Source organism: Mustela lutreola, chromosome 4, assembly GCF_030435805.1.
Source record: "Mustela lutreola isolate mMusLut2 chromosome 4, mMusLut2.pri, whole genome shotgun sequence".
NCBI lineage: Eukaryota > Metazoa > Chordata > Mammalia > Carnivora > Mustelidae > Mustela > Mustela lutreola.
Genome location: NC_081293.1, coordinates 190,080,209 through 190,093,380, shown reverse-complemented (window position 1 = coordinate 190,093,380; position 13,172 = coordinate 190,080,209). Strand labels below are relative to the sequence as shown.

At 40.5% G+C, this 13,172-nt stretch overlaps 1 protein-coding gene and 1 long non-coding RNA gene across 6 annotated transcripts in view; one reads left to right on the top strand and one right to left on the bottom strand.

Annotated features, from left to right (window-relative positions):
* The window catches only part of SSBP1 (single stranded DNA binding protein 1), a 39,237-nt gene extending 29,913 nt beyond the window's left edge, over positions 1-9,324 (bottom strand). For 3 of the 5 annotated variants that reach the window (XR_009353020.1, XR_009353019.1, XM_059172060.1), the window contains exons 1-6: positions 9,208-9,324; positions 8,497-8,563; positions 6,660-6,720; positions 5,906-6,046; positions 5,595-5,682; positions 4,075-4,163 (exon numbers count right to left, since the gene is read on the bottom strand). Coding sequence is in view for 3 of the 5 variants with exons in the window: in XM_059172060.1 (XP_059028043.1) it covers positions 4,075-4,163; positions 5,595-5,682; positions 5,906-6,046; positions 6,660-6,720; positions 8,497-8,520 (403 nt within the window). In the remaining 2 variants the exon portion in view is untranslated. Of the gene's footprint in view, positions 1-4,074; positions 4,164-5,594; positions 5,683-5,905; positions 6,047-6,659; positions 6,721-8,496; positions 8,564-9,043 lie in introns of all 5 variants that reach the window. The other 2 variants (XM_059172062.1, XM_059172061.1) reach the window with 2 other exon arrangements.
* A 2-nt stretch (positions 9,325-9,326) lies between these two features.
* Positions 9,327-10,873, top strand: LOC131829861 (uncharacterized). Its single transcript, XR_009353021.1, has 2 exons — positions 9,327-9,462; positions 10,734-10,873. It is a non-coding gene; the product is annotated as an uncharacterized LOC131829861 (long non-coding RNA).
* Positions 10,874-13,172: the final 2,299 nt, after the last annotated feature.

Below are 13,172 nucleotides of genomic sequence, written 5' to 3'. Positions count from 1 at the left end.
ATCGTTCCCCGATGACACATACTTTAGTGCTATTATCTAACAGGATTTTAGAAAAATTCCCAAAATGTGAACTAAGTCCTGCTATGTTCACGAGAGGCATATATTCAAGAGGCACCAACGGAGCTAAAAGTTGGGCTTCAGCGACGTGACAACTGAGACCTTGCAGAAAAAGTGTGGTATTTCTTGTCTTCCCTGAAAACAATAACAACTGCTCAGCAATAACTTCCTGCAAAAGAACTAGTCACAAATTTCAGAGCCTGCAGTGCTCAGATAGAGCCATGAAAGCAGGCAGCACGCCCTCACACAGACGAGGGACCAGGCATAACACTCCCCACACTGGAGGTAGAGAAAGGATGGGGTCCAACATATGGCCCTGTCGGCGAAGACAAACCGACCGATGTCTTTAAGTAGGCGGTAACACTCACACAGAAGACACTCTATTTTTAAGTTTTAAAATAGATTGACTTTTTATACTCATTCTTGGGAAATTTTTTACTAATCAATATTACAGAGAAAGCATTTTCAAACAAGATCAGACACTGCAGTTAAAACGTTGTCCCCGATGGAGTTAATTTAGGAGAAGCAAAGGAAAAGAAGTACTTTCTGTAGAACTTTAAAAAAATCCAGATTCTTGTAACTTTAGAATTATTTTAAAAAGTAGTTATTACAGTATCTACAAATACAGTTTTCTAAAAACAGAAAGGTTGACACAGAAAGGTTACTGCAGAAGAGATTATTACAACTGACGCCACAGTGTAAAAAAGCAAGAGTGCCATCCACTGGTCGTTACGTTTACATTAAAGACATGGATCCCTAGGAGGAAAAAAATGACCAAGCACCAAATTTAAACTCTATTTCTGAGCACTGGGTGTGAACGTGTAACTAATGAATCACTGAACACTACATCAAAAACTAATGATGTACTGTATGTTGGTTGATTGAAGAAAAAAACAATAAAACCTATTTCTTTCAATTCAAATGTCACTAAAGATCTCTTCATTTTTACTACTGACCATAAATCTGTTAATGACTCAATTAACGCACCCATGCTGTGAATACTAATGACAAGAAGAAAACAAAATGACAGAGAAACTGAACTACTTCAATTTAGTGTTGGCTTGGCTCAGAACAATTCCTACAATCCAAAGTTTGCCCATACTTTTGGCTTATAGTGGAATATGAAAGTGTTAAATGCTTCAGAAATACCTAATTGATAGAGATTTAGAAATGCCAATTTTTTAAGATTTTATTTATGTATTTGACAGACAGAGATCACAAGTAGGCAGAGAGGCAGGCAGAGAGGAGGAAGCAGGGTCCCCGCTGAGCAGAACGCCCGATGCAGGGCCCGATCCCAGGACCATGACCTGAGCCAAAGGCAGAGGCTTTAACCCACTGAGCCCCCCAGGCACCCCAGAAATGCCAACTTTTTTATTAGAAAGTTTGACTTTCCACTGCTGAACTCATAGGTATAGTCCTACGCCCCACAGAGGTCTACAAAAAAATTTGTGAATAGGTAGAGATCTCTGGAGACATGGCCCAAGGAAGAGCACGCAGAAATGAAATACTATCAAGACGCCCAAGAACTATGAAATCAAAATGGTCAGACAGGACCACATCTAAGATCTGATAATAATGAGGGTAGAAAGATAACTATGTTGGTTTTCAAGATCAATATACCTCAGAGAAACCACAAGAAATAAATTTTTTATTATTTATAACAAATTATAGTTTATCAATAGGGTAGTGTGGTTAAGAACAGAACTCTGGAGCAAGGTAAAAAAGAAAGCTAATAGGAAAATCTGTCAATTAAGAGACTTAAGTTCTCAGAGGTCTGGCCTCCAGAATTGTGAGGAAATAAGAGACTTGGGAGCGCCTGGGTGGCTCAGTGGGTTAAGCCTCTGTCTTCGGCTCAGGTCATGATCTCAGGGTCCTGGGATTGAGCCCCGCATCAGGCTCTCTGCTCAGCAGGGAGCCTGCTTCTCCCTCTCTCTGCCTGCCTCTCTGCCTACTTGTGAGCTCTCTGTCAAATAAATAAATAAGAACTTTAAAAAAAAAAAAGATTAAGAGACTTAAGATACATATAAACCATGTAAGATAACCTTATGGACTTATATTTATGAAGCAATCAAAGAAATTTAAACATTGTGATATCTGGTGAAAAAATAATTAATAATCTCCTAATATTAAGTGTGGTAATAGCACTGTAGTTACACTTTAAATAGGAATCCTTATCTTTCAGAAATACCTACTGAAAATATTTATGAATGAAATAATATAATGTCTGGGAATTCACTAGAAAATAATCCAAATGGAGGAAAAGTAGGCTGGGGGAACAGAAGAAATAATATCGGCCATCAGTTGATAATTGTTGAAGCTAAATGACAGAAAATTTTTTTCCACTTTTCTATGTTTATGTGTGTTTGACATTTTCCATAATTAAAAAAATTAATTTTTAAAAGATACCCAATTTTGGCATATCTCAGAAGTACATAAACACTTGAGACATTACTTTCTTTCATTTCTATGTACTTACTCATACAAAAGGTTTCTTAGTGTTTATATCCATAAAAACTAATAATAGAATCAATGTTTAACCACTACTTTATTTTGGAGCACCTCGGTGGCTCAGTGCGTTAAGCATCTGCCTTCAGCTCCGGTCCTGATCCTAGGGTTCTGGGATCGAGCCCCACATCAGGCTCCCTGTTCAGCGGGAAGCCTGCTTCTCCCTCTCCCACTTGCCCTGCTTGTGTTCCCTCACATGCTCACTTGCTCTCTCTCTCTCTCTCAAATAAATAAAATCTTTAACAGTTGTCTTATTTTTTTTTTTTAGGATTTTATTTATTTATTTGTCAAAGAGAGTGAGCACAGGCAGACAGAGTGGCAGGCAGAGACAGGGGGAGAAGCAGGCTCCCTGCTGAGCCAAGGAGCCTGATGTGGGACTTGATCCCAGGATGCTGGGATCAGTTGTCTTATTTTAACAATTTATTGAAGAGTTAAAAAAAGAGCACTTCTCTCATAAAAGATGCATTCCAATACAATTTCAGTTTTCAAATTTATATATTAAAATTGCTTTGGTATTTTATGTTTTAAAAACAACTGTAATGATAACTCAATCAAAAGAAAATGTAACATTTATAGCCTTAATATCACAGAATTTTTAAAAATGTTTTTAAATTTAAAAATAATCTTATTTTTAAATAAAATTTTATTCAAAATAAAATTTGAAATAAAATTTTTTAAAAACTTTGAACTTATGTATGTATTTTTGTTATAAATATAATAGGATAAATAATAAAATATTCTTATTTATACAATACGTATTAAGTTACATTTCTTAGGAGAAAATGGAAAAACAAGTTCAGAGAAAAAGAAACAATATAAAACTTCCAAATGTTGAAGAGCTTGTTCATGTATTTTTTTCAAGGACGATGGGTATCAAACTGCTATGGTATTTACATCCATTAATACATTTCAGAGTAACAATCCTATATTGAAAAAAATTTTCATGTCAACTTAAATATGTCCAAAGGGCTACATTTGTTTCAAAATTCTTGTAGAATTTTCACAGAAGTTTGAAAACTCAGCTCTGGGAGGTATCTCGGGGCGGTATCTTCCTGACCTTCCTTAAACTTTGTGTGTGTATGTTTTTACAATGTTTTGCATTTTGTCTAACAGGAACTTAAAATCATCCTGTAAGGACCAACCGGGCGGTGACTAAACCTGCACAAATGTCTAATGCCACTCACAGTAGAATAACCCTATCTTGGCACAGGCTTCTGCCCGTTTAGGCCATTAAAGATGTTAAAGTTCTTCTCACTTCAAACAGCTAAGTACTGACACAGACAGGCCAAAAGTCACCTGTGAAATGAAACTGAGCACAGAGACAACGTTCTGCACGACCAGAACTCAGACACTCATAGCAAACCCACAAACCACACTCCCAGCGCTCATGGCGAGCTGCTTGACAATCACAGCATCAGTACTCAAAGCCTCCGTTCAAGTTACTGACAACAAGCCAAGCTTTTAAAAAAGGGAAGGGGGAGCAGGGAATAGCTATTATCACAAGCTTCTTACCAGCTATGATCGTTGTTGCTTGCCGCCTCACGTTATTTTTATCTGTGTATTCACCATAGTCTACTTTCCCTTCTACATAGATTCGGGACCTGATAAAAATAAAAATTTACAGTTTTCAGCCTGGAGATTGTCATCTGTTTTACGAGACAGAGTCCGGTGAGAGGCAGTAACAAGCACACATGAAGGATGAAACAGAGAATCAGGCATAATCTCATTTTTGCTACATCTCAAAGTTCAACATTAGGAGTACTAAGGTACTGAAACAGAACGTCCACACGGACTTGACACATACAGTTCTCAGCCTTGAGCTACCAGCAGTCCTCATGAAAGTTTAAAAAAAAAAAAAAAAAGTGACTTTAAGACCACGAATTGGAAAAGCAATGTCGTGGGATCCTTTCAATCTCTAGGACTGATTTCCCCCCACTTTGATACTGGACTCCCTAAAAGACTTGCTGATTTTCACTTATTGTCCAATTCTTTCCCATAGGTTCATGAACTTATTCTCAAGGGACTTAGATTATTAAAATTCAGAAAAGGTATTCAGCTCAGTATTTCACTTAGCATTAATAACTAAGACTATTTCTGTACTGTTTAGAAGGCTGAACTACAAAACAACCATAGCTGATTTTAAAGGGTAGAAAATGCACGCTGGCATCATTTTCAGAGTCTACCATCACCAAAAAAACAGAAAGTAGACAAAGCTAATGAAATGATTGTAGGCCAAAGGGAGTACACACAAATTCATCAATCCATGGGTGAAACTGCATACAGATACTTTTCTTGAAATTTCCTGTATTTATGTGTGCGTAAATGCAAATTCATACAAACACACATACATACTGGACAATGGAAATACACATTAAAAAAAAGGCATGCAGTTATTAAAAAGAAACAAATTTTAGTTTTTCCTGAAATTGTTTTTCAGGAAATATACTTCATTTCTATAAAACAAGTACATTTCTAAATATATTAACTATGAATATAATTGTTGTTCAACACACCCTTTCGTCCTTCTGTAGGTATGGAAAAGACAATTTTTATTTATAATTAATCCAAGCACTCCAAAAGGGAACTATTAAGCCGACATAAAATTATCAAACATAGCAGAAGTGCTGTGAACACTGCCACACCTCACTGAGTCAGACTTCAGACACTCCAGGCCCTGTGCTAAGGGTCCCATGCAGATGCCAAGAGGCGACATGGGAACTCCTAAAAGCATGTTACACTTGCTCACATGGCACTCAGTACACTCTGCCTTCTCTCTTGCCTCATCTGCTTCTATTTATGTACACTCCTTATCTGTCCCAAACTGTAAATTCTTAGAAAGCTAAACCATGTTTTACAGATCTCTGCATTAGTCATACGTGGCAACACCCCATGCATACAGTACTAAGCTGTGAATAAGTATCTCGAGTTAACGGAGTAATTAGTAGGATAAAGGAGGCAGGCATTCCCCGGGAACACTTCTGACCAGTTTTTTAAACCACCCAATCTATCAAATCCTTTCTTCCTCAACTTACCCCTTTTTCACATACTGGTAGGCCACATCTCTGAGGCCTGGGCGGAATACGGAGATTCTGTGCCATGTTGTCTTTTGACTGACATCACCTACATCACAGGAATAGGAAACATGGTTATAAATGCCAGCACACAAAGCAAACGCCAAAAGACAACATGCCCAGCAAAACCAACGTCACAATTTCTGAGAGAAAGGAACAGAACTAGAGAAGAAAGATTCTTTCTAAAAGTAGCTCATCTCTAATCAACTAACTGAGAATAAAAATGTCTCTGTACTGCTGATACAACGAACACCCGAGGCTTTCATACTCACCCATCTGGTACGCTTCACTCTCCCCGGACCGCCACATCTCATTTGTCGCTAGAGAAAATATTGTGACTGGATTTTTCCCCTCCACCTGTCTCATGACGGGGTCCTGACCCACTCGCCCCAGCAGCTGCACACGGTTCAGAGCTGAAATGCAGTGTGTAAATAAAATGAGATTTAGAGAAAGGTCCAGAAGGGGAATAGCTATGAATACTACTCAACCTCGAGCTCAGCCTTAAACAGGTTCTAGAAGATCAGAGCTAAGTTGGGGCAAATGAGGGGAGGCTAGGAGGGAAAAGAAGGGAGAAAATAATCTTAAAGAAAGTACCCCAAGAAACAAACATTAAGCTCTTTATTTTACCCTAAAATCTTTAAAATACCTTTTTTTGAAAAGAAAAAAAAACACATATGGTTGAAAGGACAAATCTGAGATTTGAAAATCTTTACAAATATGAGTGAATATTTCTGTGAAAGAACAGCTTGCACAGACCTTCACTCTCCCAGCCAAACAGCAGATGACCTTGGAAGACCGAGATAACCAAGCTGGACTCCAGGAAATTCTTACAAGGCCCCTCAGCCTGATGGGGTGAGGCCAAGAGCAGACAGGCAGACATGGGCCAAGGGCTTGAGGATTATCAGATTACAAGCCAACTAGTGCACCTCTTCTACAACACACTTAATACGTGTACGTTGCTATATATAACATACTTTAAACTAGGAAATTAGGAAAAACTAGGGAACTAGGAAATGTACTACTTACATCTTTCAAGAACCAAACTGGTGGCTACTTCAGACTCACGTCTTACAAACTGATGAAATACCTACAGTAGAACAAATGAGTAAAATGGCTTTAACTTGGGAAGAAAGGTAACCCCAACAGAAGACCTGCTCACACTCCGTCACCATCAAGTCAGCGACTCCTACGGCACACACCCCCCGAGGACTAGCAGTGCATGTCACATGTTCCCCCACACAGCACCACGAGGACCACACAAACGCTTGAGAGCCCTGAAGGCCGACTACTCCAGAAGCCCAAGAGTACCATGTCCTAGACGGCACACCTAGGAAGGTTCATTTAGAATCCTTGTTTCTTTCCTGGCAGCCCTCCTGATTGTGGTGCTTCTGTGGCTGCACACAAAGGGTAAAATCAAATGTATTTTGGAAAAATTCATGCTTTAGATAGACCAAAGGAAAAAGACTCAGACAAATCGGGTTCTCTGATAAAGTACAAAAATAGGACCATTCAAGTCCGTCTGTCAGTGGAAAGTAGTAAGTGACACAAAACAGCAGCAATGATACAAAAGCTATCATTACTGAACACCAGCTAAGTGCTTTACCTCTTACAGATTAGTCCTTGGAAGAAACCAATCAACTATGTAAAATTATCCCTACTTTGGAGACCAAAAAAAAAAAAAAAATAGTTTAGACAGATTAACCTGCCCAAAATCCTACAAGAAATAACAAGCAAGTTGTGCCTAGAACCCAGGGCCATCTGATACCAAGGCTGCCACTTTTCCCACTGCCCTCTGCTGCCTCCAGTGTTCAGAGAACTACTCGGTACATCAGAGAAGCATGTGTCAAGTAGGTAGCACCATTAACATAAAAAGCAGATGTCCACCAACCAAAGGAAGACCCTTTCCTGGGGCAGTGCAGACTACAGAATCCTATCCCTACGTTTTGGGACACGAGGTGGTTAAGAAGGAAAGATGGAGTTGCCACACGGTAAAAAGACTCAAACTAGTACTTGTATCATGCTTCTTGAAAGGTCCTACTTGAAATACTCAGATGAGCCACAGCTCCCAAGTCGCAGAATAATGGGTCTCATTTGGGAGACACAAAAATTAAGACCCACTAGAAAAGGAGAAATAGGGAAAGATTTTAACTGGGATGATTGTTAAAATTAAACTTTTAACTCTTGTATACATCTTCACGCTGTAGTATTAAGACAGCAATAATTCTTCTGTGTTCCAAATTCCAACACCCAATACACGGAGAAAGGCTAGAACTATGTAGAGGTTAAAGTGTCCCCACTCCCAAGAATACAGGGTTGATTCTACTGCAGACTGCGTGGGAGAGAACAGGTTTCTGAGAGGAACTGATTCTTCATCAGTCTTAACAGGCTGAGGAGTGAGAGAGGTGCTATAAAGAAAAAACTACAAACTTGGTGACCAAATGTAAGTGAGGAAAATGGGTGGTCTAGTCTGGGTAAAGGTTGGCTAGAGTGTCCGGAGAAATAAGGAGTCAGGCCGGTGGGAGTGAGAAGGAATTCAGGACCTCGTACGTTTGTGGTGACACGACGACTTCAGATGCACTCTTCAGGACAGGGAGAAGCGGGGTGGAAGTCTGACCACAGAGGACAGTCTGACCACATGCCTCATAGAAAAACTACTGGAAACGATTTTTACGGTCTTTAGATCACTAAAGACATTAAATGCTAACTGATCTAAATGCAAGTAGCATGTTTTTTAAAACTAGGACTCCCCTTATACATGTCAAGTAGGCGGGCCCAAAGGCCTTTGGCCTCTGCAGTCAAAAGCCGGACGAGATCTGATCACTACAGGTAAGGCATCTCAACACTAATATGTCCAAGTGGTTACCTGTAATACAGGTCTTCGAAACATGGCTTCTATCTGCTTTTCCTACAATCTAGTCTTTGGTCTTCCCCTGGGGGGAAAAAAGAGAGAGAGGGAGAAAGCACGATAAATAAGGTTTCTTAGAGCAAAAGCACAAATTCACGGACCCTAAATTCCTAACCCCATTCATAATTTTCACGCAGTCCACCTTACGACCATAAACACCAACTTTCCTGTGCATTTTACAAGGACTTCCCCCTCAAAGAAAAAAAAAAAAGTTTATCTTTTTTATTCCCCTTGGCTTCCTCTTCCTCTGCCACATGCAAAAAATACTCTGATGTATGCCCATGTGCATTCCAGTCTTCTCAAATTTTATTAAAATGCAAGCCCCCCTAGTGCTGGGGCTTTCGTCTGATTTACGCACAGCCACATTCAATACTTCTAAGTTAGTTCCTAATACATGGTGACGATTCGATTAAGTATTACAGCCGCACCAAGGCTGCTGCCAAAATTACTGCTTCCAACCCCGTGGAGCAAAGACCATGGAGACCCCGGGGCTCCCCGGCCTCACCGCCGGGATGGGCGGGCGCCCCTTCTCAAAGGTGGCGGTCCTAACCAGCAACGTAAAGGGACTGGGGAAGTGGCAGAAAACCCTGAAGTCCTCCGCACAGGTGAGAAGAGAAGGACCAAGACAAACACAGCCCCGCGTCCCGAGCCACTTGGAGCCGCACGCACACGCAGCGAGGAACTCCCGGCTCACTCCCGCCCTCGCCGAACGCTCGAGCCGATTCAGGTTCGAGCTAGGCGAGCACTTCCGGATAGAGCGCGGACGCAAGCCTCGCGAGAGGAATAAAACGGAAAGCCCGCAGCGTGCGCCGTAGAAATGCTCCGGCTAGTGCCGGGGGAAAGCAAGCATCCGTGATGGGATCGTTCCGGGAGCTTCCCCCCCACCCCCGACGGAGGGAGCGGAGAAAGCAACGCCGCCGAGTGGTGAGGGCTGCTGGTTTCAAGTTTCTACTGAAATGAAATTATTCGACAAGCTTCCCAGCCTGGACCGGGAGGGGGCGAGGTCGACGAAACGAAGGATAGATAGCGGGGCCTCTGGGGAAAGACTGGAAAGGTCCAGGCCTGCCTGAGCAATAGGGTTCCCAGAAAAAAGTAGGGCTGAGCGCAAAAAATTCAGGGGGTGCCAAAATTTGGCAATCAAAATAATATTTTAGGAAGAATCAGGATAATATTTTAAGAATACATTCATTCAAAAAAATCTGTGAGGAACAAAAAATAAAAAATTTAACTAAGTGTAAGTTCTGAGCCGAAGTGAATCCTGAGGCACAAGGAAAAAATGAACTTTTTTACATACAGAAAAGAAAAAAAAAAAAAAATCCAGAACACTGAAATACTTGAATATCAAAAATTTGAAGAGAGAATATATTAAAACTCACCACATTAAGTTTAAATATTTTATTTATACCAAAAACAAGTCACTGTAGTTTTACTTTCCTGGCTTTAATAGAAGTAAATTTGATCGATAATTGCAAAAAATCAACACCTTTGCTTATTTCCAGTTGCAGGAATTGTCATTTCTGACCATTTTTCTTGACCAAGTGGCACTCTTACATAGTTTTAATTAACTTCAGCTTGTTGATCTTATTTAAAATTCTGATATGTTCTTCCTTGTGGATCTTTTCTAATTTAATATTTTTTAAGTATTGCATTAAAGTGGCCTTGATCTTGATTGTTGTGTTTCTGGGCACCCCTTAAATTTTGCCTCATTCACCCTAATCTTGGCCCTGCTTAGCAAGAGAGTATTGGGGTCCCACAGGTTGCAGGATACAGGCCAGAGGTGGCCTCCCCAGGCCCCTCCTCTGCCGGTCTTTGTCCTGTCCGACATCTAGAAAGGGAGGGTACCCTCTAGCACATTCCTTCTCCAAACCCTACTTACAGGGCTTCATTGGCCCATTTTTGCCATTAAAAAAGAAAAATACAAACTACTTAACATGGTCTCCAGTGCACACTTTAACCTGCTCCTAAAAGCCTGGCTTTCTAGTTGGTGCATTCTAGACGCTTATCTCCTGTTTTACCCCTGCCTTCACCATGTTTAGCTCCTGAAACAGCGGTGTTATACTGCCTTCCGGCCTTGCACAGGTATCAATCATCCCACACCCAAGCTGTTATTACTGTCAGTGCCCTCCGGTGATTTCCTGTTTAAAAATCCGCACTTCTAGGGGCTCACTCCGTTAAGCATCTGACTCTTGGTTTAGTTTCAGGTCGGAAGCTCAGTATCCTGAGATCCAGCCCCACCTCAGGCTCCGTGCTCAGCCCAGAGTCTGCTGGAGACTCCGTTTCTCCCTCCCTCCTCCTCGGCTCCCTCCCTCTAAAATAAAATATTTTTTAACAATTATGTTTAAAAGAAATCTTCCTTCTACGAGCAGTTGACTCAAATGAAAAGCAAAATTCTTCCTGTCCTCCAAAACCAATCTCCCCCTTTTAAACTATTTGTTTATTTTAATGGTACCAATATTATCCCAGACTTGAACTTTGGAATCATCTTTAAAACTTCTCCCTGATCACCTGCATCCCTTTGTCCACATGCAGTCGGCCCTCAAAGTTATTTCATGACGCCACTGACCTCTCCCTCTTTCTCTTTGCACATACTTCTGAGTAAGGAGTGTGGAAAGGATTGTTTAAAATAAAAAAAGCAGGGGTGCTAGGGTGGCTCAGTCAATGAGTGTCTGCCTTCAGCTCAGGTCATGATCCCAGGGTCCTGGGATCGAGCCCCGCATCTGGCTCCCTGGTTGGCAGAAACCTCCTTCTCCCTCTCCCTCTACTTGTGTTCCCTCTCTTACTGTGTTTCTGTCAAATAAATAAAATCTTTAAAAATACATAAATAAATAAGCAGAAAGTACGCCAATTGAAAACATCCTTGGACAAACTCATAACTTAATAACACCTTAATCTAAATAAATAGCATCTTAAACTAATCTCAATTCTCAGACAAGAATTATTAATACACATGCTCCTTAGACTGTTGAAACAAATCACAAGTGCTACCTTACTTTTTCTTGACCAAAAAAAAAAAATATATTAAAATATACAAAATACGTAAAAGTATAATGTCATGGAAGAGCGGAGCTGAAGCATTTTCTTATCACCTAGATCCTCCTTCCCCACAACAAATGCTCCAACATCGCCTTGCTCACTGTTCTCAGCATCTGAAATGCCCTTTTCCATACTTTCAGAATTTTCTACTCAAAAGTCCTTACTTTTTTCTCCAATTTCACTTTCTTTACACACTCAGTTTATCTTGTATTATAATGTAGATGACCATGAAGGTGCCTTATCTTCCCCATTGTCTGTGAGCTCTAGAGGACAGGGACCTTGTCAATTTGTGAATCAAAAATTATGCGCTAGAGCAAGGAGAGGCTTTAGAAGGGTTCAGGTCATAGGCTAGAACAAAAAAAAAAAGAAAAAAGAAAAGAAAAGAAAAAAAAAACAGGAAGAACTCAGAAGGGTACTCAAATAAGCCTGAAATTAGAAGACTAAAAACAACAAAGAATCAGAGACCTGGAAGAGTGGCTGAAGTGTATTTTTGTAATAGAGCTGCCTCTCTCAAGAATCTCCAATGTGTATAACTGTAGACTCTGTAGTTCGTCCATGGACCCAGAAAGGGCCTTCTCAATGCTGAGAAGTAGTGACAGATAACAATGTGACTTTAATCAGCTAGCATTTCCCCTGGCAGTGGTGGAATAATTCAGGGCTTTCATCCTTTGCAAAGCTAGCTGAGAAAGCGAAGTGTCTATCATAGATGCCCAGTGCCTATGTTTTGTGCCAGTACCGTGCTGTCTTGGTGATCACAGCTTTGTAGTAAAGCTTGAAATCAGGCAATGTGATGCCCCCAGTTTTGTTTTTTTCTTTTTCAACATTTCCTTAGCAATCCGGGGTCTCTTCTGGTTCCATACAAAATTTAGGATTGTTTGTTCCAGCTCTTTGAACAATGCTAGTGGAATTTTGATCGGAATGGCATTGAAAGTATAGATTGCTCCAAGGGGTATAGACATTTTAACAATGTTTATTCTTCCAATCCATGAGCGTGGTCCATATGTATAATGGAATATTACTGAGCCATCAGAAAGGATGAATACCCAACTTTTGCATCAAGGTGGATGGAACTGGAGGAGATTATGCTGAGTGAAATAAGTCAAGCAGAGACAGTCAATCATCATAGGGTTTCACTTACTTGTGGAACATAAGGAAGAGCATGGAGGACATTAGGAGAAGGAAGGGGAAAATGAAGGGAAGGCAATCAGAGGGGGAGATGAACCGTAAGAGACTATGGACTCCAGGAAACATACGGACAGTTGTAGAGGGATGTGTGGTGGGAGGGTGGGTGAACCCTGTGATGGGGATTAAGGAAGACATGTGTTGCATGGAACACTGACTGTTATATGCAAACAATGAATTATGGAACACTACAGCAAAAACTAATGATGTACTGTATGGTGACTAACATAATGAAAAATAGATTCCCAGAGCCACAAAGTTCTCTTTGGCTTTGCCTTTTTTTCCCTTCTAAATTAGAAAAAGTCTCACTAATAGGTATCAAGTGGTAGAGACCAGGGATGGCGGTGCTTTATCACAGATAGGAAGCTTTGGACAATTTTGTTGTGGTAGAAAAACATTTGTTAGAAATTTCAATCAGA